At 46.7% G+C, this 27,380-nt stretch overlaps 1 protein-coding gene across 1 annotated transcript in view; it reads left to right on the top strand.

The window, feature by feature from the left end:
• Positions 1–27,380, top strand: part of LOC135904999 (uncharacterized) — a 64,260-nt gene that overhangs the window by 27,045 nt on the left and 9,835 nt on the right. The window contains exons 6-8 of the mRNA XM_065435998.1: positions 7,718–7,851; positions 15,257–15,377; positions 22,759–23,040. Coding sequence (XP_065292070.1) covers positions 7,718–7,851; positions 15,257–15,377; positions 22,759–23,040 — 537 coding nt within the window. The remainder of the gene's footprint in view (positions 1–7,717; positions 7,852–15,256; positions 15,378–22,758; positions 23,041–27,380) is intronic.

Here is a 27,380-nt window from a genome sequence, read left to right as displayed (position 1 = left end):
CTCGCCTTTAAGAGAGGAACGCGATATAATTCAAAGAGGTTCCAGACTGCTGCTCACGCTTTCCGGCAACAGAAGCTTATGTAACCGTAGTGTTTACCGGAAAACTCGCGCGGTGAACGCTATATGCATGAAGGGCGAGCTTTCTGGTAGAAACACGGGCGCTTGCATGGGCCGCGATGATGATGATGATGATGATGATGATGAGGAGGAGGAGGAGGAGGAGGAAGTGGTGCCTTTTAAGCGAAAGCGTTACTGGCCGCGAATTTGCGATTTCGCCGTGGCCGTGCTCCGAGGAGGCACATGACGTCACACGCGTTCCTCGTCGTTGCGTTCGCCTCCGCCCGCTTCGCCAACTGCGTCGCATGCCTGATAACATGCCGGAGGATTGAAAAGGAGAGCTCGCGTGCGCCGCAACCACAGTTGAGGCTGCAGTATGGACGGCGACAATTCTGACAAGCAGGAGGAGGCCTGGAATCGACTACGGAACGAGATGAAGAGGAAACGAATCACTCAGGAAACAGACAAATAGCGCGCCGAACGACTGGTAAACGCCGCAATATAGCTAGACAACCAGACTAACCTGGACTTGCAATCAAGATTAACCAAGGCTAACCATGCTATGCCTTAGCTTTTGCTACGTATATCCTGGCATAGCCGAGCTAAGCCACTGCGAATTTTTTCTTATGAAATGGGTGGCCGTTACAATGACGGCCTGGCAGTATGGAACGAAAATAAACGACATATAAAAGGACAAAATCTACAAAGGCGTGTTCCAGGAAGCGTGGCTGACTTCGTGCCTTCAACCCACACCCACATCCCAGCCCCTCCCCGGTCACGGCGTTTTTCTTACACCGTGCCCGGGGTCTTCCAGTGACGCTGTTCGCAACTGCCTGCTTTTCAGTGTTGCTGGCCTCCACTGTTCAAGGCGTCGCTTATTTCTGGACGCTGTCACAGCCTGCACGTCACTCTCATAGACATCGAAGCCTAGTGCTACTGCTAGCGCTGTCTCCCCTGCGTCTCCCCAAGACTCCCCAAGCTCGTTACATAGAAGTACCAGGTGCTCGATTGTTTCATCCGAGTTCCCACAGGACCGGCACAACAGGCACGTCACTGTTGTATCGAACGCACGTTGCCACATCAGAATGTACAGCGCCGCTGCTCTAGCCTCGAAAAGCTCCGAAGCTATTGTCGTATAGGCGGACGGTTTTGATGAAGCTTTTGGGTTGGCGGTAGAAAGACAGCCTCTTTATGGAATAATGCCTGATGCCGTGCCGCGCGCTCCACGTTCCGGCCTCTTTGTTGCACTGCCTTGGCGTAGGCTACAACCGATTTCGCCAGTATGGGGTCTCGTATGAAGCCATATTTTTGCTCACGCCGCGTCCACTCCGTAAGAAAACAGGTTGCCGACATGCAGTCAGACGCTCTCCTCGCCCACCTGTCACGATGCACATGCAGCAAGCGGTTGTAGAAGGCCAGCTTGCTTGAGGTCTTCCGTGCAGCAAAACTAAACCAACCTAAATATTCTTGGACGGCCTTGTTAGCCACAGTTCCATGGCATCGAAACGCTAATCGCCGGACTTATCGCTGTCGTCTCTCCAGCACATCAAGGCCTTTCGCCGATAGGCACACCACCGCGTTTGCAAATGTCAGAGCAGGAACATGAACCAGTTTCCACAAGTCTCTGATCATTACGAAGCGGTTACATCGCCATAGGCATCTGCGTCGCAATATGCACTGGCATCTATGAGCAGTTTGTCCCAGTTTCTCTTCGTGAAGCACGTACAAGACCTCGTCGTCGCACAATTTATCACCAAGGTACTTGACTGATGAGGCAATTTGTAGGACCCCTTCCTTCAATCGGAGAACCGTGCATTCTGCCAACTTCCGGGCCAACTGACCAACTAAGGTTTTCTGGGCGTTGAATCGAAGGCTGAGCTTCTTAGTTTGAGCGGCACGTATATCTTTTAGGCTATGCAGGTCGCGAGGAACCTCTGCCATCAGCAGGAGGACATCTGCGTATGCCAGGTCTGTGTGTGATCTGGAGGTTATTCTAAATGCAGCTTGTTGTGAACCTCAGACTAAAACCTAGGCCAGCTTACAGGAGAGCTTTCTCAACGCCCGACACGTATAGTAACTGCAAGAGTGGTGAAAGGACGCAACCTTGACGCATTTCTCTGTTCACCCTGACCCCCACCCAGTTTCTATTGTGCCGAACATGGCGGCCATCAGGCTATCGGATTATGACCTTTGTATAGTGCCTAGCAGTTACGCAGGGAGGCCCAAAACGGCTGGACTTTCAAAGCGGGTTCAGTGAGGCACACTATCGTAGGCCTTCTCTACGTACAGCGAACAGCAGCTCAAGGACCCCTCTTCCTTTCTTGCTACTTTAGCACACTGGGCGATGACAAAGATGCTGTCCTACAAGCGCCTTCCTCCTAGAAAACTATGCTGTAACTCCGTGAGACGGCGCTCAGATTCTGCTTAGCCTTCAATCCATCCCTTGAAAGCCTGTACAAAGATTGTAGAGGACGCGTGTTGCAGTTATGGGTCGGTAGTCTTGGGAGCTTCTCTGCTTTCTCTCCGCATTCCAGAATGAGGGACACTCTGCCCTGGCGCCAGTCGCTAGTCATTGTCCCCTTCCAGTGATTATTCCTGTGAATAAACCCGCCAGCTGTTTCCTTTAGTTGGAACTAAGGCTTTTCACGAGGCAGCCGAAACGCCGCCCTCACCAGCCGCTGCTTGGGTGTGGATGTGCCATATTGCGCGATCAACAATGCAATGCGTAAACTCCCACCTTAGTCCCCCGCTTTCTTCGTCTTGGTACACCAGCTCTGATTACACTGTTGTGCTTGAAAGGTTGGCTGCATTTGACCTGTAGAGCCTATCAAGATCGTGAGTTATGCATTTTTGATGTCTGTGACTGGCTGGCTTGATACATCTGTTATCTGCACAGATGACTGGTTCTGTCTCTCGAAGGACCGGACATATCGCCAGAAACTCTACGAAGTTGATTTGCCGTCCGCCCGGAGGCTCTGCGTTTGGCGCATGTTCACCTCTGCAAGCTTAACCTGCACCATTGCCTGCTTTGCTCGCTTGAGCTGTAGTTAGAGCTTCTAGGGGATTTGGGAGGAGGACTCTGCCTCCCTGGTTTCAAGGGCTCTTGAATGCTCTTGAGTTGCCAGGCGCTTCGCACGCCACGCCTCCGCAACCCCTCTGTCGCACCATCCGTTTCTTCTTCGTGCTGTTTGGTAGGAAATTTCCACATTTGGGGTGCTCTTACTGTTCCACTACTTTGTGATGAGCCTGGTTTAAGTCTATGCGCATGCGGTTGTAATCACTTCCCAGGCTGTGTAAGCCTTCCTCGTCATGTCCAATCATTGCATTAGCTCTGAGAGACGGGGACACTAAGGCATAATCAATGTATGTTACGCTGCCGCGCGCGCACGCTGTGTACTGTCCTTGACAGCGTGGACCCAGGTTGGTGATTTGGGCATCCAGGCGCTTGGCTAGGCGTCTAAGATGGTCACCATTTGCATCTGTATATCCGTCCAGCTCTGAGAGGTGGCCATTGAAGTCACCTACTATAAGTAGCACCGTATCGTTTGCCATTCGCTTGATGTCGTCATACAGGCATTTCACCAACTGACTGTTGACTTCGCTACACGCATTGTGCATATCAAAAAACACTAGACAAATTGCTGTAGGCACAAAAAGTAGCTCTCCCATTATCCAAACACGTTCGGTGCAGTTTCCCGCGCCACGCTGTCAGAGCAGAGATCGCCTCCATAGGACTCCGATGCCTCCGCCTTTTCGGCTCCTGCTGGCTCTGTTCATGCCCGTCCAACATCACTCTGGGTGTTGGGGAGGTTCCTCGAAGTCTCTGAGATGAGTTTCGACCCCCGCATACAGTGAGATATGCTCTTCGCTGAGCATGCGGTAAAGCTCCTCCAATTTCGCCTCGTGGCGGACTCCGTTCATATTTAGAAATTCGACCTTGAAAGCGACCCTCCACTTTAGTTTTCGACGCCTGTGTCTCTTCTGCCCAGTTTTACTGCTGTTGCAGGGGCCTTTAGAGGGACATATGGTGATGGGCCCGGTCGCTTACCATGCGGAATAGGTCGGTGCCCTAATGGGAGTTTAGCGGTTGCCTCATTAGACCCGGAGGCGGTGTGATACACTGTAGTGGCCCCACTGGTGGATGGTAGCGGTAAACCCAGGTGCTGAGTTTTGGCCGCAGGGGGCTAGTGGGAGTTGGCCTGTATACCCGCGTACTTTGGCGTGAGAGGAAAGTGTTGGACACGTTCTCGGGGCGCCTGTCACGCTGGTGGGGGCTGCTCGTGCACCGGGATCGCTGCCAGCGTTCTTCTGTGCGAGTGTCCTCCAGTCTTCAGTTTAAGAGCGTTTCCACTGTTGTGCTTGTTGTCGTAGCGACTGTCGGTCGCTCTTGTTCCCAAGTCTCGTCTTCCATGCATTGCCTCCGACTGCACGTTTGCCCCCCTTTTGTTGGTCATAAAAAAGGACGATTTAGCTCTGTGACTTCTGTGACTACCTTTCGGCTGGTATAGGCGAAATAGGGGATATCGTCTTAAAGCTAACCGACCTTGACTCCGTACGGCTTCCCATAGTTCCAGAAGTTTTACTGTCCCACCAGTGCCCAGCTTTTCAATTGTGTATTCAGTAGCATCGCTCGCGCTTGTGCCTCTCTGCCTCGTGACGTAACTTCGGGGATGGAGCATAGCACCAGTTCCGGCACGTATTTGATTATGCGCTCGTGCACGAACTGGGCCACCCCTTCCGGTAGGGCACTCTTGCTAACATCACTCACTCCTGCATGTAAAATCACTAGTCACTCACTCTTGTCTGCCTCGTCGCCGTAGCACTGAAGTAAACGTTGAGCCGTATCAATCGTTGCCCCCCTTAGGAACCGGGTTTTCACGCTGAGCTCATATTTAATGTGTCGACGTAGTGCTTGAGCGACGTGTAGTGCGTTCCCGTCTCCACAAGCGAGTGTTTACTTAGCGATGGTGTGATAGCCCCATCTCTTACGAGGTTTCTTAATGTCTACGTTCGACTTATCGCTGCGATTTGCACCATCCTGCTTCACTTCGTTTCCGGTGTCCTGTGTATCCCGCTGGGAGGAGTGTTGGTCCGGACCCTGAATAGCGCTCTGGCTCGTCACTTGGTTCGGTGAAGGGCCAGCGAGGCACTGTTGGCGACCCTAAGCCTGCCCCTGCTGCCACATCGTTTTCAGCCATGCATGTTGCTCTAGGAGGCTGTGCACCAGATCGCGCAGCTAGGGCGGCAGTCTCCGCACGAGCATCTTCACGTTCGGCCTGGTGCTGTCGCACGCGTTCCGTTTGCCTCTCATCAGAACGCGCTTATAACTGCCCTAAGTCCTCTTGGAGGCGTTGTGCCTGCTCGCGGAATCCAGCAGCATCCGTCCTTGCATCATGGATTTCGGCCCTCAGCGTTGCCCTCTGCGTTTGCAGATAGCATGCAAACTGCGTCGACAAGTCTGCCTCCTGTTGTGTTCTGAAGTCTGTTTCCTCGGGATAGGTCCACCTGGAGTACTCATCGCACCGAACATGTATTTCATCGGTAGTTTGTCGAAGCTTTTTGCTTCTTTCCATGTCAGGGGACTAGCGCCAACTCTTGCCGACGGCCGTAACTACCGATGCTATTGAAGCCTTTAGAGACCTGTGTTAGCCCTAGTTCTCACAGTGGACGACGATCTATCCCCACAAAACGAACAGCTATAGCACTCGGCCGTCACTTCATGACGCCTACCCTTCCGGGTGCATCATCGGGCAACAAAGCACACGCAAGTAAAACGACGGAAAACAGCGGATAGATGTTCACGGCTGACGTAGCGTTCACATATTCACATGCGTTCACAGTCGCCACTGCTCGATTTTTTAGGATGACTTGGACGGATGGATGTTATGAGCGTCCCCTTTGGAACTTTGTGGATTGCGCCACCAAGCTCTTGCTATTATACTGCCTAATTCTACCTACCTACCTACCTACCTGCCTGCCTGCCTTCCTGCCTTGCCTTGCCTGCCCGCCCACCCACCCACCCGCCGTGGTTGCTCAGTGGCTATGGTGTTGGGCTGCTGAGCACGAGGTCGCGGGATCGAATCCCGGCCACGGCGGCTGCATTTCGATGGGGACGAAATACGAAAACACCCGTGTTCCTAAATTTAGGTGCACGTTAAAGAACCCCAGGTGGTCGAAATTTCTGGAGTCCTCCATTACGGCGTGCCTCATAATCAGAAAGTGGTTTTGGCACGTACAACCCCACAATTTAATCTACCTACCTACCTACCTACCTACCTACCTACCTACTCACCAAGCCACCCACCCACCTAGGTTAAACAAGAAGCTAAAAATACTAAACTCTCACAACCAAACTTTCTGATCCCCTATCGCGAACATTGCGGTGGAGGCGAGCACCATCTGGAGGATTTGCAAGCAACCAGGCGCGCTTCCTTACGGCCCTAGAGATTTGTGCGCGCCGGCGCGCCTTCCTGCATTGCATTTGCCGTCAGCGCTTCCCGGTCAACATTGCGGTTACATGTGCTGCAGTTGCCGGGAAGCGTGAGCAGCAGTGAAGAAAAACAAGTGGTGTCCTGCACCTTAAAAGTAATGTGAAACCCCAAGGCTAAAAGCAGCCGTGTTCTTTTGAAACAGCTGTCGCTTGTAATTTGCCAGTATGCAGTTTAAAAAGAAAAAAAAAGTTATTGCGCTCTTTGACAATTTTGCGCCATTCTCCCGTTAATCCTGACCTGCACCTTCCGTAACCATGACAGCAATGCTATATCACATACGTCCTGATAGAACTTATTTTTTTAAAGAATAAACAAATGTTCATTCGATAACGTTGGAACCAAAAAAGAGAAAGAAAGAAACGTACTGGTGCTGGTGCTGGTGACTAACTCATTTAATTGCAACCGTGAATCCGGCTCGGTATGCCATCAGTACCATCAATAAAGTGGGGCAACGTACGTTCGCGTTTCACTTGGCAAACATACTGCGGAGACAGGTCGATCAGGGCATCACTTCATGCATATTTCTCTTTCGCCAGTGTGATCTAGCTCCTTCCAACGTCTGGCGTGTACGGCAAGCCACGTGCCATGAGTGAGAGCACGTGCTCAAGCGGCAGTTTCCACTGGCTCCACAGGCTGGGGAATGAAACGCGTTAAGAATACTCAATCCTACCACTGTCTTTTTCAATGCTTTACATCACATATTGTCAAACTCCTTACAAAAGGAAGCACGTGCCAGTTTTTTTCGTCCTTCGCTCATCGTTGTTAGCGATTTGAGAGCTTGTGTTAGACCGCACCGCCTGCAGAATTGGCCAGTCTCGTAACAAAACAGGTTGTAACATTACTACGCTTGAAAAAAAGATCTGTTGCTATGCTATCGCCGTTTTAGATGACGTCATCGTTTTTTTGGGCTGTCGTGACGCACGGCCTAACGTGCACACACACAATAGGTTGATGTACACAAAAAAGCATTTGTCCACGTGGTAACGCTTTTGCAGAAATCCAAACCGTGCTGAATAGCTAGCTGCCTGCAAATCGCTTCGCATAACACAGATTTCCACAGTGTGTGGAATCATAATAAATTTTATTGTGGTTCATGAACAGGTAACGTAGATCTTAAGAGAGCCCAGTATGCACCGCAACCGGTCTTCCTCGTCTGCTTTAACACGCAGGCCCTTTCTGTATTTGCATCACGGATTACCAACGGAACAGTTTTCCTTGGGCTCAGGCTGAAGGACAAAGGAAAAGACCTCGCTTCAAAAGACAAGCTGGCCAAGGATGTCTTCGCAACGGTGAAAAAGATGAAGTAGGTGTCGTAGTTTGTGAAGGTAATTGTTTCACATTGTGCTGACAACAAAAGCGAAAAGAACTAAGCGTAGAATCATTGTGCTTACAAGTATTTAAAAAATGCACAGTGAAATAATAGTCCTTTCGTAATCACTTCACCACATTATAAGAACGTATGATGTAAAAAACACATACATAGATGTCTCAAGGTATTGAGACATCTATGTATGAGAGATCCATGCCGCTCATCGGCATTCGCAGCCAAAACGCAACAATGCAGGCAACGGAAAAACTGAAGATATGCATTCACGCACTCACGCAAGTGCCACCACACTGCAGTGGTGGTGAAATGGTGGAGCTTCCGCCTTGTATGTGGGAGGTACTGGTTTCCAATCTCGGTTCCTCTGGAAACCCACCGGATTTTATTATGTGTAGGGATGTACCACCACCCGCCGCCTGATTGGTCATAGGGGCACTCATCTGGAAATGGGGCCTCTACAGAAATTCGCAGAGGTCTCTCGACGCTCCTTGCCCACCAGGGCTGTGGTGAAATGGTCAAAGGTCTGCCGCTGCCATGGGAGGCAGGGGAGCATAGGCATAAGCGGTATAAAAAAATGGGTAAAAGCTCGCTCCTGGCCCGTTGCTCGGCAACTACGGCCGTTGCAGACGCTTGGCAGAAAACCTACATGATGGGAAGCTGGCCGGCATGGTACCGCCAAGGCACTGTTTATTGCGATAGCAATTATATGGACACTCCAAGCGCATTCCTGCCATCGCCGTCGCATCAGCATGATGTTCCCTATAAAGTCCAACAGCGATAACAGTGCTGGTAGCTTCGCGTGCACTGCGTTTTCGCCGCTTAGTTCACGTTGAAGGGAGAGGCAGTACGAAGGGAGTTTCCGCGGTCATCGAGTGAGATGTGTTCATCTTTGCTTGTGCGCGCGTGACCTAAGGCTTGTTAATTTATTTAGCAAGCTGCAAGGGAAAACGGCCGAAAAAACCAGTATCCTTGCTTCGTATAGCTATCTAGTAATTTGCTATAGCAATTGATGCTTCACCTTTTGGAAGAAACTGCGATTTTTTCATATATACCGCTGCGATGGCCTAGTGGCCGAGCATTTGCCTCATACGCTCAAGGTTCTAAGTGCAAATCCCAGTGGAAGCGGAAGCCCATTGGTTTTTATTTCGTGCAGATATGACCACTGGCTTTTGACTTGGCTACTTGAGGTGGGAAGGGGGGGGGGTTGCATCTCCAAAGATGGCCGTATAGAGATTGTGGGCATGGAGTTCGCGCCTTTGTCCAACGCCAGACGACTTTGTGGAATAGCATCCGCTTTACCTGTGGGAGGTAATCAGAGCTGCCGCCGGGAACTTAGTGGTAAATTAGGTGCAGGAACGTTCCCAGCTTGGTGATCGACCACTATGGGACCTCTACTCTTGGAAAGGCGTGTTTTTCCACTACACGTGACCATCCACACGTAATAGATACATTGGGATGCCACATGGGAAATGACTGTCATAGGATGGGCTCAAATCACCTTTTGAGGTTTGTGTACTTTTTGGTTATCTTTGTTCTTGCGTAGCAAGCATAGTGGTCTGTACAAACCTCTCCCAAGCAAGCCGACCACTTGAATGCCGGACGTCTGTCCACAGAGGGGGGAGGGGTTGTTTGCACTCATGTTTCAAACCAGTGGTTGTCTGGCGGTCGGGATCAAACAACGCACTTCCACCAGCCGAATCGGACGTGGACACGAGACAGAATGAGTGCCCTTATATTTTTCTTTTGGTCAAGTTGTATCCTTGCAGCCATAGGAATGCTTACTGAGCAGCTGACGCGTCCAATAAAGTAAGACAAACCACTTCGAGCTCGCTAACTTCGAAAAACGGTTTCAGATTGAAAACGGTGCCACAAAAACGACGTCGAACATTATCTGGTTTTATAGCAGGGGCGCTTCAATATCGATGTCAGATCTTAGTTCCCACTGTCCCGATCAAGATAGTCGTCTTTTCTTTGAGGAGCTCAACTTCCATGTGGTCTGTTGTGGTAGAAGAAATGTCTTGTGACAGGCATTGCTGCTGTTTTTCATTTGCTGTGAAGTCAGTTGCAGCTCAGGCTTTCTTACTAAAACATGACTACAGGAAACTCTGGCGCCACGATCGTTCACGTACCATGGGAGTAACGGTTATAACACGAATTCGTGTGGTCTTCATGCTTGTGGCTTCAGATGTTTTTGTGACTTTATCTAGTACGCTTTATCTGTCTTCGCTGGCATAGTGTTTTAACGAATCCTGTGTATTCAAATACAGATACCAATAAAGAATTTACGCAAAGGCATCATCATTCGGCATTGTTGTATTTAAAGTGGAATGCTTTGTTGGCAATGCTCAATTTACAAAGTTAGAAGTCCCTTTGAAGACAGAAAGATTGTATGGGCAGGTCCATGCACTAACTCCAATTCGATTCCACAGCGACTGAAACGAAACGCTTGCAGGTCCCATTTACACTACCGCCAGGGTAACTGTTTTAAGAAACACTACCATCTTTATAGGAAAGCTCGCCGCCTCACCCTACATTGTCATGTTAAAATTGTCGCGCACGACCATCGTAACGATAGAATGCGGCGTGCGTAATTTTTGTTCACCAATTGTTGTATTGAAGGATGTAGCAAATCGCGATGATGTTTCGCAAAATTTAGCCATAACTCATTAGATGTGTGCTCAAAAAGGCGATACGCTGCTGCACCTGCACTCAATTTCTGTGGAACTATCTCAGAACACTGTATTAAGAAAGAGTACAAAACGCTACTAAAATGTATTAGAATTGCAACAGTAACTACTGCATTGCAAAAACATTTCTGAAATACCAAAATGCTAAAAAAGCTTAAATGATGCCAACTCTCGTCATTGTGATCACGTTTAATTCGACTTCTTGCTTAAGTCGAATGCACTTAAAAGTTTTCGTGAGAAACCAATTTCTGGTATAGAAGAATAACACATTTAATTTTAACTCGAAAGCATATGACTTCGGGTAATTACGTACCCACGAAGCACCGGTTCACCCTTAGGCGCGCAGCAGTAACTGTAAAATGAAGGCATTACCAGACCCACTGGTTCCCTAGGTGCGGAGCAGTTCTATATAAATAAATTCTAACCCACCGTGGTTGCTTAGTGGCTGAGGTGTTGGAATGCTAAGCATGAGGTCGCGGGATCGAATCCCAGTTACGACGGCCACCTTTCGATGGGGGCGAAATGCCAAAACACCCTTGTACTTAAGATTTAGGTGCACGTTAAAGAACCTCAGGTGGTCCAAATTTTCGGAGTCCCCCACTACGGCGTGCCTCGTAATCAGATCGTGGCTTCGACACGTAAAACTCCGTAATTCAATTTAAAGTAAACATATTTTCATATTTAATGGCCGACGCTTAAGCAATCAGCTGCTGCTTGTTTTGCGTTATGTCACGGTGAGCAAGCGCTTTAACATGTCGGAGCGTCTAGCGTCGTGTTGAGTCACCGTTTCACGAGAAAGAAACAAAAAGACATTACAGATTACTTGAAACAATAGAAAAATAATTTGGTTCGTTCATTTTGCTATCCTTTATTATTTCGACCAATTATGGCGGTCTTGCAAGGGTCGAGTTACGAGGGTTCTACTGTACAATATTTTCCCCAGGCCATTTCACACGCGCATAAGTCTTCATTTCCTTGCTTTAGGGGATAATATAAAAGCACTCAGTGACATTATTTCAAGATAGACTGGTCACGACTAACTATATACCGGGTGTCCCAGTAAACTTGGGCCAAGATTTAAAAAAACCCCAAGAGCTCGAGAGAAATTGTACTGACTGCATAGTAGCCGTAGTCGTCTGTACATGCAGCCAGTATGTTTTTCCTCACAATCGAAGTATTAATTAATTAATTGCTTTTATTTAGTGAACGTTTAAACTCGAATCGCAAACATATCAATCGCAAAGTCGTAGGGCAGCTGAAATACCCTCCGAATCAAGCATTTGTTTCGTGATCAGCTTTGCCTCGTTGGTTTTTCCAAGAAAGACAAAACAGCGTGAAACATCCGAAATACGAAATAGATACGCTCTCGCATAGCGCTACTCAAGCGCTCTCAAGCGAATATTTACGAATACACCGCTTCACTAGCGGCGGCAGCTCGATACAGGGCTTCATGCTATGGAGTGGTCGCGGCATCATGAGAAAATGCCGCTGACATGCGTCAGCGGCGTGTTCTCACGATAAGCGTAGCGGAGCCGTAGTGGGGGAGGGGGGATTTCGAACCCGCGAAACCGTAATTTTCGCGCACTCATCTTGTCCTGTAGATATGCGCGCTAGGAACGTATGTCCCATAGCCTGCTCAACAAACGTTGCGCAGGCTATGCCCATGTAATGCGTTTGGGCGGGTCTGTACGGCCAGCCAATGTATGCTATTAAATTCGTAAATAATTTTTGCTTGACGTGTCGATGAGTAGATAATAACGGGAGAGCTCAGCGGTGCCACGCCAGCGACCTGTTCTTCAAGAAGACAGGCGTGCCCTTCACGAGTGATCAGAAGGCTAAAATGATCCCGGCTCTGGGGGCGGAGCACGGGGACAGGAGGAAGGCTGCCAAGCTATTCCGGATGTGGCATTGTGGAGGACGTCCTGGTCCGTCAACAATACTTAGAAGATACGAAGTACTTTGTAAGATGGGTAGCTTCACAAGAAAGTGACACAGGACTGCGACGGCAGTTCAAGAACCGGAAACGTATGTTTTCGCATTCTTTGCTGCTAACCCTTACGGTAGTGTGCGCGATGCCAGTGCGGAGGCCGGAGCCTCAAGGTCATCAGTGTGGAGGATTTTTTTTTAAAAAGGTCATATGCGCCCGTACCATGTACGTCTTCATAAAAACTTCAAGACCGAGATTTTGAAAACAGACTTGACTTTGGCAATTGGATTTTTACAAAATGTAAAAAAACGGACTTTCTCACTCGCATGCTTTGGACGGATGAGGCTAATTTCTCCAAAGAAGCACAATTTAAATTTCACAACGTGCACTACTAAAGTGATAGGAATGCGCGCTGACTGGCACAAACACGACACCAATACTACCAGTGGTCGTTTAATGTGTGGTGCGGTGTTTTTGATGGCAACGTCATCGAACCCACCTTTTTTGACAACACACTAATGACGTGACGCTACGTCAAAGACATCCTCGGGGGCCCCGTGAACGGCGTCTGTTGCAGCGGTCCAGTTGCGCACCTTCGGAACGTCTGGTTTTAGCACGATCGGCTCCTGCGCATAACATTAGTCAGTCTCGAGCCTGGTTCGACAACCTCTTTCCTGGATAGTGGATTGGCCGGCACGGACCTACGCCCTGGCCTGCAAGGTCGCCGGACATGACACTACTGGACTTCTTGTGGGGCTACGTAAAAGATCACGTGTTTAGCAGCGATACTACCACACGGGACGCTATAAAGGCAAAAATAAGCTGCGTTGGTTAATTAACGCTACAACAGCACAAGTGTTGGAAAGAAGCAAGTACTGTATTGCTCCAAATGGTGAACTATTTGAGCACATGCTGAAAGTGACAGTGGAAAATAACCGCTCAAAACTGGTGTAAAACGTGACTGTTTAACGTACCTTCATAATGTCATCCTATCTTAACGTAAGTAAAACTTGCGACAAAGAGAACTAGGTAGAAAAGTGCTTTGTTTTGCGCTTTTCCGGAGTTGAAAAGACATAAAAGGTAAATGGCTAAACCAGTTGCACCTTTGAATATTAGTTTGTGGGCGGCTGAGACACCTTACGTGCTTCTGAATTATTTTTTTAAATAATCCCCTGAGTAGCTTTCCTATGTTCTTCCTTTTCTCTTTTTTCGTACTCTTTTGCGCACTGTTTTTTTTAACATTGCTTGAATTTCTTTTGTAGCTTTGCTTCAGGATACGCAAAGGCTGACGCTATCCCGAGTGCGTCATGATCGAACACAATGTCCTTGCGTCCGCAGATGCTGACACTTATCGCACCACGCTAGTTACGTCGCGCAACCTCTCGAGCCATCCTACATGACGAAGCCTTGCACGATGCAGCGATAAATGAATGCAGCCGTATGTCTTTCAAAGGTTTCTAGGTGGCGCGTGAGTAGCGGCGCGCGTGCGCGCATCTATTTCATATTTCGCGGACTTGTGCTTTTTCTGAAAAGGAACAACCAGGCACGTTTCAGAACGAAATAAATGCTTGATTCGAAGGTTATTTAAGGTGCTCTGCAATTTTGTGATGGACATGTTTGTGATTCAAGCAATAAATAAAAAGTTCACTAATTGAAAGCAATTAATGAAATAATATTTCGCGATGAAAAACATACTGGCTGTAAGTACACGTGACTGACGCTACTATGCAGTCGGTACAATTTCTCGGCAGCTCTTGGGATGTTTTAATACCTTGGTCCAAGATAACTTGTACACCCGGTATATAATGCCAATGAAGAAAGCGCGCAGTACCAGTCTCCATCAGATTATTTGAATAAATCAGGATTGTTTATTCAAACCTTTCAGCGCACTTGCATATTGAAGCTAAGAACCGTAAAATTTATTTCACCTGCATAATAAGGCGGCAACCTCGGACTGAACATGAATCATCACCAGCCAATCGAAAGAAAAAAGCTATACTCGCTTCTGGCGGAGCTTTTCCGTGATTATGTAGCTCGAAGATCAGTTGTCGTTGGAATGTAGCGGTGGAACGTTCGTTGAAATGGTGGCAAAAAAAGGTATTTTTTTTGTGGCTCAAAATCGGCATAAATATAGCGTCGTCTTGTAACTCCGTGCGGGAACAAAGTATATCTGTATTCATACAACAAGCCTCGTTTAAATGCTTTCGCTAACTGCCGAGTTTAATTCGGTGTCCTTCAAATAAGCATTGAAAATTGCCAGCGGAAAGCAGCTATTGTATAAAAAAGGCTTTGTGGAAATACACGGCACAAAAGCAGAACAAGCTTCTTGATTTGCACATGTTTGAGCCGAATGCGATTGCTGAATAAGTTTTCGCGTGTCTAAGTAACAGCGGGACACAGTTGTATTCTTTGCCATGTAATCCCTACTGTTTAATTTTTACTGCGGCAATTTTCATATCTCAAGGGTGTTACTTGAGCGCAGGAAATTTAACGCATATCGTATAGCAGCGTTTGTAACGTGGTGGAGTGAGTTACCCTCTCCCCCAAGCCATACATAGTTCAGAAAACTAATTACTGAATAACGAATTATTAGCCTAGGTCATCGAAACCTCTAGTGTACTAAATGTGCGCTCCGTGGCCAGACCCAATGGGGATCAAGTTGCTTTAATTCTTTGATATGTTTTCGTGTTTGGGAATCACAGAGCCACACGAGGTGATAGTACGTGGTAAATGCTTTTCCGTAACGTGCACAATGCTACTTCTGTCGCAGGGTGAACCTGCTTGTGTTAGTGACTCACAACGTCAAAGACATGGATCACTCCTCGTGCATCTCCGAGCCGGTCAGCTCGTGGTCGTCCAAGGCCTACAGGAACAACGAGAGACTCGCCCTAGTAGGTCACGCATTGCTGCTGACATCAGGAGGGAATTATTTCCTTTAAATTCTTTTCAAATTTACACGCCGTTAAAGAGTATCATAGTTCTCGAAATGCGCGTATTTTAAAAGACATTGATCAACGTCCCGCGACTCTCACCGACCCCGAAGAAAAATGGCTTTACTGGCACAAGTTCATAACAAGCTCTTCATATCAAGATCAGCTACGGGCTGTCCAGAGGGTCCACGATGACGCCATAAGGCTCGGCCTGGCGGTGCCGACGTGGACGCGGCCCGCCTCGGTCTGAAAAGACCGGGCTTCAGGACGCTAATAAAGTTTTGTGAATGAATGAATGATCAACTTCGTTAACGCGTTTTATTGTTGATGCAAGCTTTGCCAGCTGAGTGGCAAAATGCGTGGCCTTGTAATTACTTTTTTGTGTGCTGGATTTGTTGATATACAACCCTCACGCGACAGCACTTCTTTTGGTACAGCTCGTACTGAACAAATTCGCTCCTACTGCAGACAGCCCATAGAGAGAACACGACGAAGAGTCATCATCATCATCATCAGCTTGGTTACGCCCACTGCAGGGCAAAGGCCTCTCCCATATTTCTCCAACAACCCCGGTCATGCACTAATTGTGGCCATGCCGTCCCTGCAAATTTCTTAATCTCATCTGCCCACCTAACTTTCTGCCGTCCCCTGCTACGCTTCCCTTCCCTTGGAATCCAGTCCGTAACCCTTAATGACCATCGGTTATCTTCCCTCCTCATTACATGTCCTGCCCATGCCCATTTTTTTTTCTTGATTTCAACCAAGATGTCATTAACTCGCGTTTGTTCCCTCACCCAATCTGCTCTTTTCTTATCCCTTAACGTTACACCTATCATTCTTCTTTCCATGGCTCGTTGGGTCGTCCTCAGTTTGAGTAGAACCCTTTTCGTAAGCCTCCAGGTTTCTGCCCCGTAAGTGAGTACTGGTAAGACACAGTTATTATACACTTTTCTCTTGAGGGATAGTGGCAACCTGCTGTTCATGATCTGAGAATGCCTGCCAAACGCACCCCAGCCCATTCTTATTCTTCTGATTATTTCTGTCTCATGATCCGGATCCGCAGTCACTACCTGCCCTAAGTAGATGTATTCCCTTACGACTTCCAGTGCCTCGCTCCCTATTGTAAACTGCTGTTCTCTTCCGAGACTGTTAAACATTACTTTAGTTTTCTGCAGATTAATTTTTAGACCCACTCTTCTGCTTTGCCTCTCCAGGTCAGTGAGCATGCATTGCAGTTGGTCCCCTGAGTTACTAAGCAAGGCAATATCATCAGCGAATCGCAAGTTACTAAGGTATTCTCCATTAACTTTTATCCCCATTTCTTCCCAATCCAGGTCTCTGAATACCTCCTGTAAACATGCTGTGAATAGCATTGGAGAGATCGTATCTCCCTGCCTGACGCCTTTCTTTATTGGGATTGTGTTGCTTTCTTTATGGAGGACTACGGTGGCTGTGGAGCCGCTATAGATATTTTTCAGTATTTTTACATATGGCTCGTCTACACCCTGATTCCGTAATGCCTCCATGACTGCTGAGGTTTCAACAGAATCAAATGCTTTCTCGTAATCAATGAAAGCTATATATAAGGGTTGGTTATATTCCGCACATTTCTCTATCACCTGATTGATAGTGTGAATATGATCTATTGTTGAGTAGCCTTTACGGAATCCTGCCTGGTCCTTTGCTTGACAGAAGTCTAAGGTGTTCCTGATTCTATTTGCGATTACCTTAGTAAATAGTTTGTAGGCAACGGACAGTAAGCTGATCGGTCTATAATTTTTCAAGTCTTTGGCGTCCCCTTTCTTATGGATTAGGATTATGTAAGCGTTCTTCCAAGATTCCGGTACGCTCGACGTTAAGAGGCCTCTTAACGACGAAGAGTGCTGGAGCTTTGTTACTAAGCATTGTTATTGGCAGCCATTAGTTACGCTAGTACTCCTTAGTGATTTGAAAAAAAAGAACAACAGTAAACAAGTAATGTAGCATCGAAGCTATGTTTCAGCAAAATAGATCTACGTCAAGGTCTACAAGATGGTTAACACGTTACTTGGTTTTATTGAGCTGTCGTTGATAGGAAAGCATGGCACTGATACGCTGAAAATAGTTTGGCACTCGTCACCGGTTTTTTGCTTGGCGACGAGACTGAAGAGCAGCAGTCGCTTACTAGTCCGTTTGTAGTACAAGAAACGGCAAATAAATAATGAAGTTCGTCACAACTGAGTTAAGGTAAAACCACGCCTCTGTATGGCCGCGATTTCTCGCTGATTCTTTCATCCTGCGGTCATAAAAGACAATATGGCTATCGGTATGCCTACGCAGTTGTTGAAGCGTGAAAGGGCCAAGCCATAGAGTTTCTCACTATAACACCTAGAGGGAAATCTGGCGCCACCGTCTATGGGAGTTCCTTAAGGGGCACTGTGGGGTCATGGGAATGATGGCACAGTGTCTGCGAGGCTTTTGTTGGCTGGTGTTGTAAGAGTCTTCGTCTAAAACGTGGATATGGTTGCACAAATAACGCCTTCTTAAAGTAAAACTTGAACGAAAAAAAAAACAGTCAAAAACACAAAGACAAGAGGAGAGGTTCACCAGTCGTTGTGGTGTGAACCTCCCCTCTTGTCCTTTGTGTTTTTGACTGTTTTTTTCGTTCAAGTATGTACCAACTGGCCAAGATTTCAACCTTTCTTCTTAAAGTAAAATCTTCATAAAATGTTTCTATTCACACATACTACATCTTCCAGTAAAGTTTACCCGCCTACAATACATAACCATGCGAAGAAAAGCAAGAACAAACGACAAACTGTTCCAAAGCGAGCACAAATCTTGTCGTCTGTCCTTCAACTTTAGCGGCCTGCTGATACTTTTTACGTTTCATATACTTGTACATGCGATAACAAGTTCTCATAGCTAAACAAAACGTGTTTTTGTGCGATAATAAAGCTAAAACATAGTTTTACGTGCTGTTTTAGTAGAAAATTGATCATTGTTGCAGACGGAACGGTACTTGCCTGACTCTCTGAGAACGATGCCAATCCGAAGTCACAATATACCGGCGTTCCCATGCATACCACAGCGGCGAAGCGTCAGATTTCCCTCTACGTAATATAGTGAGAAACTGTATGGGCCAAGCACAACACAGGTGACAGTTCACAATTATAATTAATTAAGTAATATCGAACACATTATCCTCATCCTCATCATCATCATCCTCATCAGCCTATGTATGTCCACTGCAGGACGAAGGCCCCACTCTATCATCTCCAATTACCCCTTTCCTGCACCAACCGATTCCAATTAGCACCCGGTAATTTCCTAATTTCGTCGCACCACCTATATATTCTTCTGCCGTCCTCTACTGCGTTTCCCTTCTCTTGGTACCCATTATGTCACCCTAATGGTCCAGCGGTTATTTATTCTGCGCATTACATGGCCTGCCCAGCGTCATTTTTTTCTGTTAATGTTTATTAGAATATCGTCTATACCCGTTGGCTCTCTGATCCAAACCGCTCTCTTTCTGTCTCTTAAAGTTACGCCTAGCATTCTTCGTTCCATCAGTCTATGAGCGGTTCTTAACTTGTTATCAAGCTTCTTTGTCAGTCTCCAAGCCTCTGCAACATATGTCAGCACCGGTAAAATGCACTGATTGTATACTTTCCTTTTCAATGATAACGGTAAGCTCCCAGCCAGGAGATCACGATGTCTGCCGTATGCGATCCAACCCATTTTTAATCTTCTGTGGATTTACTTCTCATGGTCAGGGTTCCTTATAATTATTTGACCTAGGTAAACATACTCCTTCGCAGACTCTAGAGGCTGACTTGCGATCTTGAACTCTTGTTCTCTTGCCCGGTTATTTATCATTATCTTTGTCTTCTCCATATTAATCTTCAGCCCCACTGTTACACTCTCGCTGTTAAGGTCCTCGATCATTTGTTATAACTCGCCCGCATTGTTGCTGAATAGAACAATGTCATCGGCAAACCGAAGGTTGCTGACGTATTCGCCATCGATCCTTACTCCTAAACCTTCCCAGAATAACAGCTTGAATAATTTTCCAAGTGCGCAGTGAATAGCATTGGAGAGATTGTGTCTGCTTGGGTGACCCCTTTCTTTATAGGCATCTTCCTACTTTTCTTGGGTAGAATTGAGGTGGCTGGGGAATCTCTGTAGGTATTTTCCAGGGTATTTACCTAAGCGGGCTGTACTCCTTGACTACGCTATGCCTCTATGACTGCTGGTATCTCTACTGAATCAAATGCTTTTTCGCAATCTATGAAAGCCATACAGAGATGCCTATTGTACTCTGCCTATTTCTCGATAACCTGAATAATGACTTGTATGTGATCCATTGTAGAGTACCCTTTCTTAAAGCCAGCCCGTTCCCTTGGTTGACTGTAGTCCAATGTTGCCCTTATTATATTGGAGCTTATTTTGGTAAATATCCTATATAATACTGGGAGTAAGCTAATGGGCCTATAATTTTTCGTTTCATTAGCGTCGCCCTTTTTGTGGATTAGTATAATGTTTGCATTTTTCCAGTTTTCTGTGACCCTTGCAGTCGATAGACACTTTGTATAGAGAGCCGCCAGTTTTTCAAGCATTATGTCTCCTCCATCTTTGATTAAATCGACTGTTATTCCATCCTTTCCTGCCGCTTTTCCCCGTTTCATGCCTTGCAAGGCTCTTCTGACCTCATCTCTAGTTATAGGAGGAGTTTCTCTATAATGTTCATTATTGTTCCGAGTAGAGTATTCCTGAGTCCTCTCAGGTCAGTATAGAATTCTTCCGCTGCTTTTATTATACCTTCGAGATTGCTGATGATATTACCCTGCTTATGTTTCAGTGAATACATTTTGGTTTGTCCTATACCAAGTTTCCTTTTCACTGATTTCAGGCTGGATACATTTTTTACGGCTTCTTCAGTCTTTCTCACGTTATAATTTTTAATATCACATATTTTCGCTTTGTTGATCAGTTTTGACAGTTCCGCGAATTCTACCTTATCTCCTGAGTTGGACACTTTCATTTTTTGTCGTTTCTGAATTAGGTTCTTTGTTACTTGGGAGAGCTTGCCTATTGGTGTCTTGGTGCCTTGCCTCCCATTTCAATAGCTGCCTCTGAAGCCAGCCCCAGTACGGTTTCATGAATTACCTGTATGTCATCATCATCATCTCCCTGTTCTAAGGCAGCCTATTTATTTGCAAGTACCAGCCTAAATTTGTCTGCTTTTACACTTACTGCCTCTAAGTGGACCTGTTTTTTCTTGACCAATTTTACTCTTTCTCATTTCAAATTAAGGTGAATCCTAGCCGTAACTAATTTATGAACACTGCACTTTACCCTACCTATTACTTCTACATCCTGCACTATGCTGGGATTAACAGAAAGCATGAAATCAATTTCATTTCTTGTTTCACCATTAGGGTTTTTCCAGGTCCACTTTCTGTTACGTTTCCCGAAAAAGGTGGTCATTATTCTCAGCTTATTCCTTTCTGCGAATTCTACCAGTATCTCCTCTAGTGTTTCTAGAATCGGCACCGTATAGTTGCCAATTGCCTGTTCACCTGCCTGCGTTTTCCCCACTTTTGCATTGAAGTCACACGTTACTACTGTTAAGCGAGTTTGCACTTTTCTCATAGCTAATGCAACATCTTCACAAAGCTGATCTACTTCCTCAACGTCGTGACTGGATGCTGGAGCGTAGGCTTGTACTAACTTTAATCTATACTTGTTATTAAGTTTGATTGCGACTACTGTTACCCTCTCGTTGATGCTGTAGAATTCGTCAATGTTGCCCGCTATGTCCTTGTGGATTAGGAATCCTACCCCGTATTGCTTGTTATTAGGGAGACCTCTATAGCAGAAGACATGGCCGTTATTTAGCAATTTGTAGGCCTCAGCAGTTCTTCTAATCTCCATACGGCCGATAATATTCAAAATAATGCATGTTAATTCCTCAAAGTCCTGCTAAGCTAGCTTCACTCGAGAGGGTTGGGGTATTAAATGTTGCAAAGGTGAGTTTCCATTGGCGGCTTGTCCGGATCCAGAGATTCTTAGCACCCTCTGCTGCGTTACAGGTGTGACCGCCGCCTTGATCAGGTGCTCCGCAGCTGCTGGGTACTGAGGGCCATTGGGTAATTGGGTAATATCGAACACAGAAAAGGCCGTATTCAATTGGAAGACACTTTGATGGGAGTTTTATTGTATAAAGTAAATCGCAGGGCTTCTGCTGTTTCAGGTCAAACGGCAATACTGCGGCTTGCGTATGACCGCTACAACGTCGCCAATCTCACAAAATGTCTTTGAGTGCGATTATTAATAATGCATTTCTCAGTTCCATGAACTGTTGCTTTGGCCTCCGAACAATCCAAACGGAACTCGGCCTTACTTATCTATATTTTACATTGTAACGGTGTACTCGCGTTATCGAATATGTGTACACAGTAATGTTATCAATTTAATTAGTCACGAAACCACCTTTGTGGCCTGCAACGCAGGTGCGTTATTATACCGTTATTGCTCATTAAAATTTCATGTACTCGTCGTGATAGCTCAATGGCAATTAATGGCTTGTCGCTGCTGAAATTAAGGTCTACGGGTTCCGTATGCGGGCCGTGTTGGTCGCATTTTGACAGTGCAAAAATGTGAAAAACACTCGTGAAATTAGATTAAGGTGCACATTAAATACTCCTAGCTGGCAGAAGTTATTTCGGAGTTTCCTACTACGATAGACGTGCCAAATAGTGAGATTGTGGTTTTGGCTCGTGGAACTCCTATGCAGATCGCGCGCGTAGGGCACGCCAGTCCTTCAGGCAAAGCGTGCACAATTGCACGCCATAATATCGAGCGCGAATACATTTGTAACGTATGGCACACATCTTGAGAAACATTTTTTCAGTGACCCTGTGCGGCAAGTAGCTTAAATCATGTATGTACGGCGAGTTTCAGTACAAAGAGTTGGAACGTAGACGGCTGGTGTTGGCTCTCGGTGCCAGTGTGTCGAGACGTAGCTGGTTTCCTTATTTTACTGTCTTTCACAACGGTCTACGTGAAGCAAATTTTTTCAACCAACCGGAACGGTGCTTCCCAAATATCGGGGACGGAATGTAGCCAGTGTTCTCGAATATAACGTTTCTGCGGAAAATTCTCGCGTAGAATCCGCATTTTGCAAACTTGACATACCGAAGAAGTAGAACTTAATCCGTTCTCCAACAGTCTGATTTTAAACATTCGAAAGATGCAAGAAACCTGTCGAAAGTAAATTTCAAGTGCAAATAATGAATCGGTCCGTGAAGCGGAAGAAGTGAGACCTGTCAGAGGGTGACTGTCCTGTGCCTGTGCGCAGGAGCAAATCTTCAAGTTCCTCGTGGCTGGTCTGCGTAAGAGGACGAAGATCGAGGTTGCCCTCTCCTCCACTCTCGTGTTAGTGTCGTTCCAGATGAAGAAGCCGGTGTCCAAGCCGGTCAAGTTCGGCCAGCCGTGTGTTCGAAACTACAGGATGTCCATGGAGAGGTACTGCGTGGACGCGCTGCCTAACGTGCGAATCGACCACGACAGTCTGAGCGCAGTCGGCTTCCACGGAAACACGCTCTTTACCTTCGAGACGCCCAAGAGCATCGAGAAGAAGGTGGGTAGTGGCCAGCACTTGCACTCATGGAATGAGGAAATGAACCAGAAGGGAGCCGTTTTAGTCTTTTACACCCTAAATCAGAAAACGCAAGAACTACGTGACAGGCGTAGACGCCTGCGGCGTAGCGTATGACCTTGCTTAACTTGTAGTGCGCTCCTGTGATTGATCGTACTTCTCGCATCTTTCATTCGCTTGTCTATGCCGTGATTTTTCAACTTGTACAAATTCACTTGCGCCGGATTTTAGTGTGCCCCTCATACACGGAGAGTTCTTTTAGACCACACAGAACATTTTTAAATCACCTGAGGAAGGTGGAATAATTGTCGTCCTTCACCTGAATGACTGGAAGCGGCGGACATTCGTCGCACGTGAAGTGGAAAGGTATATTCGGCTAATTAACAAATATTCACCAATTACCTTTTAAATAATTGCTTTACGGAACGTATTAAAATGTACGAATTGCAACCGGTGAGCTTGCGAGGCGCATCCACTTGAAACGGCTCCTCAGGGTCGCACAGGTATTGTAATGCGGGCCGTGAAACTTGCGGCCAAAAAAGGCATTATTGTTCCACTTTCACGATAATAGCGCGGTTCATTACGATAAAGCACAAAAGTAACTGAAAGCCCCCGTATTTTGTCGTGCGCTACAGCAGTGAATATCTGGAAATTTCGGTCATCCGGAAAATTCGCTCCAAATAGATACGCCTTGTGAACTAGCCGGCTGCAATTCGTAATTTGCAATATGTGCTGTACGTAAAGTAATCATTAAAACATTTACTGAATCTTAGTGAATTAGTCGATTATGCATTTCAAATTCTAGTGCAAGTAATGCCAGCCTCTTTGAGTAATCCCGCTCAATGACTGCCATTGTGCTATCTGCCATAAGTTTCATAATACTGCATGGTCTAAAAAACACACCTAGCATGTATACGACACTTGTGAAAATAAATGTCTATTGGAAGTGAGCGCTTTGTCCACGTCCGTTACACCGTCCTTGTGCTGTTTTTTTTTTTGTACTGAGCCCTAAAGTAGAATACCACGATGCCAAATATTGCTTTCTTTTTCGAAAGGAGCATTTCGTCGTACAGCCATCCTTCAAAATCCAACACTTGCAGATGGGCTAGATGACACATTGCAGATTTCCTGTGCGCTTATTTTCCGTCGATTTTCAAAATCCAAGTGTCCCTGAAGCCGCCGTGCTCACATTTTAATCCGGTAGTATTGGAAGCGTGAAATAGAAAAGAAAGTTTGTGTGAAGTGTGTTAAGATCCTCACGTGGTAGACGCTAACACACACACACACACACACACACACACACACACACACACACACACATATATATATATATATATATATATATATATATATATATATATATATATATATATATATATATATATATATATATATACATATGAAGATTTATATATAGCCGCCAAGGATTACTTATCCTTCGCGGCTATGTATATATATATATATATATATATATATATATATATATATATATATATATATATATATATATATATATATAGCCGCCAAGCATAAGATACGGGAAATCGTCCTTACTAATTGAAATAAAGAGTTGAGAAATTAATGGCAGTGAAAGTGGTTGGAAAAACATGCCCATGTCTTCGCAATACGCCTGCGACGCTCTAACCCACTGAGCTACCGCGGCGCCGTTTCCCAACCACTTTCTTGGGTATTTATCTTTTGGAAAGCATATTTAGCGCCAGCAAACAAGGACGGCAGGGAGACGACACCACAATGCGCTAGATGTCGTCTCCCTTCCGTCCTTGTTTGCTCGCGCTAAATATGCTTTCCAAGTCAGTTTACCAACACGCCCAACAAATGGCAATGCTGATATTTATCTTTTACTGCTAGAACTAACCTTGGGAGTGTTGGCCAGCACCACTGCTCACAAACCTTTGCAGCGGATGTGCAACATCCTTTCTGCCATAGGCGTAACGAATACGTGATCTTTTTGCATTAAGGCATCTGCTGAGCTCTATGTACAAAGATCATTCATCCGGCTGGCACTGTGACGACGTTGGCTGCACCAACAACCAGCGAAAGAGAAACATGCTCGTTCAAGAGCCCTGCGATCGACGTTTACGGAGTCAAAAATTCACCGACAATTACGATTCTCCCTAATGCAAAGTTTGAGCGCAGCCGCATCGGCTGTATAGACCAACATTAATAGAACCAACTCAGGCCTACGCGGTGGTCGCGAGAGCTAACGGCGCTGCTGTTGCAGTGCGGCAGCTTGGTATTACTCGCACGTTTGCTCCTCTGCTTCGATTTACTGAAAATCTATACAGCTTCCGTTATTAGGGTACACTGTGTTCACTATGAGTGAGTTTCGGAAGTTGAGTACGAATCCTAAGGGCGACGTGTACGCTTCCATTTCAACGGCTGTGCTATACTGCGAAGCTACTCCGACATCATTGTGACTGGAGGTGTCCGCCAGATAAAGCAGTTCATAATCTATTATGTGGGGGAAGGATAAAAGCAGGTTAACTAATACGGTAAGGAGCAGAAAAAATAAACTACCGCACAGCGTGAGAAAGCTTGGAAAATTCTTGTTTATCGCGCTATCTGTAAGTGAAAGAGCTTCCTTACATCCTATATAAGCTATGCGTTTCCTTGGAGAAAGTTGTAGTCGTATTCCGCGCTTACCCACCCCTAAATTTAAGTTGGCCGACCCTAAAATTTCAATCATGCCACCCCCAAATTTAGATTGGCCCCCTCCAAATCTAAGTTGGTCCACCCCAAATTTAAGTTGGCCCACCTCGAAATTACAGTTGGCACTCCCCTATGCTTCCCAATACATTTTCTATGGAGCCCTGTGTTTCACTATGGGTATTCTTTCTGATCAATGTTTTTTAAATTGTTGCTTATCGCTTATAAGTTTAACGATTTATTGGCTGGCGCGGACAATCTGTCTCGTGCGGCACGGTGCGAACGGAAAGAAATGTGGCGCGATGGCCTCGCTAATCGGGAGATCGCGAGAGGTGCGATTCACAGCAGCCGCCGCAGGCAGACGTTCATTTACGCAACGCTGTGTGTCAATATATAGTATCGGTGACGTCGTCGGTGAACCGACGACGCGCGCTACTTTGCCGCAATCCCGTAGCCATCGTCGCCGCAGAGCCCCATCGTGCGCGACACTACGCTTTTCTTCTCAGGCTTTCGCCATACCTTCCTTCTCCCCATTCCTCCTGGTGCCCTTTTCGCTGTCGCTGCCTTTCTGCCCCCGCTGTGCTCCGCGTTTGCTCTTGCATCCTTTGCTGCACTCGTTCGCTCGGTTACGCCGAGGGACGCCGACGCTAGCCGCAGGAATGGGCGCCTAAGAATTGCGCTCTAAAAGAACTTGTGTTAGAGTGTAGTCCAGTGGCTGCACAAGTTTTCTGCTCTAAGTGAGAAACGACACCAAAGAATAGTTGCTTCAAATAGAAAGGACTTCGTGCCTGGTAAGCTATCTAGAGTGGGTTCTCGTTTGGTTGTGGCAAACTATGCGGTAGTGCGCGTCTTGCCTTCCACCGCAGCCCAGCAGGGGCGTCTGCGTCAGCAGGCGTTTGGTGTGTTGCGACACCACGTACCCGAGCACACGAGGGTTGGGCCGTCCCGTGTGTAGCCGGGCGCGGCTTAGCCGTGCCCGGGGAAAGGGGGATCCTGGGGGTTGAGCCGATGCCATGTGTTCAGGCCGTTAAGGCCCCCCTGGGGAGGCAACACACCTCTTTGGCCTCTGCTTCACGTAGACGGCACCCCCGGACTGACCCACCCGGGGGAAATCGGCAGTCGCCTTTTCCTGTCCCCCTTTCCAATCTTTTTCTTTCCTATCTTCTTTCTTTTACTGTCCTATCATCTCATCTCTTCCGTCACTTCCTAATTTTCCTAGGTGGCTAGCGTTAACTGTGTGTATGTGCCCTCCCTTGGGTATGTTATATTAGGTGATAGCAGCAATGCACGGCTGGCGTCTGCAGCCTTACACGTTAATTGCTACAGCGTCCCCCTGTTGTGCTCCGTGGTGGGTGGCCGCTATTGCCACGGAAAATGACCGAAATATTGTGGGAACACCTGCTTTTCCACGTCTACTTGATCGTCACCCTCAAACGAGGGGACGCACCGATGAAATTATAATCCTTTTCAAACCAAAAGAAAATTTCCCCCGATTCCAAGTTGTGCATAGCGAAAGAACTGAAAAACCAGCTAGAACTCTATCCCCATTCCATGCTGCAATAGGCTTGACTGATTCACTTGGCCCAGGCTATAAGGTCACTAAAATGGCGAGCGGGGACCTCCTGCTTGAGATCCGTGATAAAGAACAGCACAAC

Source organism: Dermacentor albipictus, chromosome 6, assembly GCF_038994185.2.
Source record: "Dermacentor albipictus isolate Rhodes 1998 colony chromosome 6, USDA_Dalb.pri_finalv2, whole genome shotgun sequence".
Taxonomy (NCBI): domain Eukaryota; kingdom Metazoa; phylum Arthropoda; class Arachnida; order Ixodida; family Ixodidae; genus Dermacentor; species Dermacentor albipictus.
The sequence above is the reverse complement of the archived record's forward strand: the minus strand, read 5'-3'. Positions and strand labels throughout refer to the sequence as shown.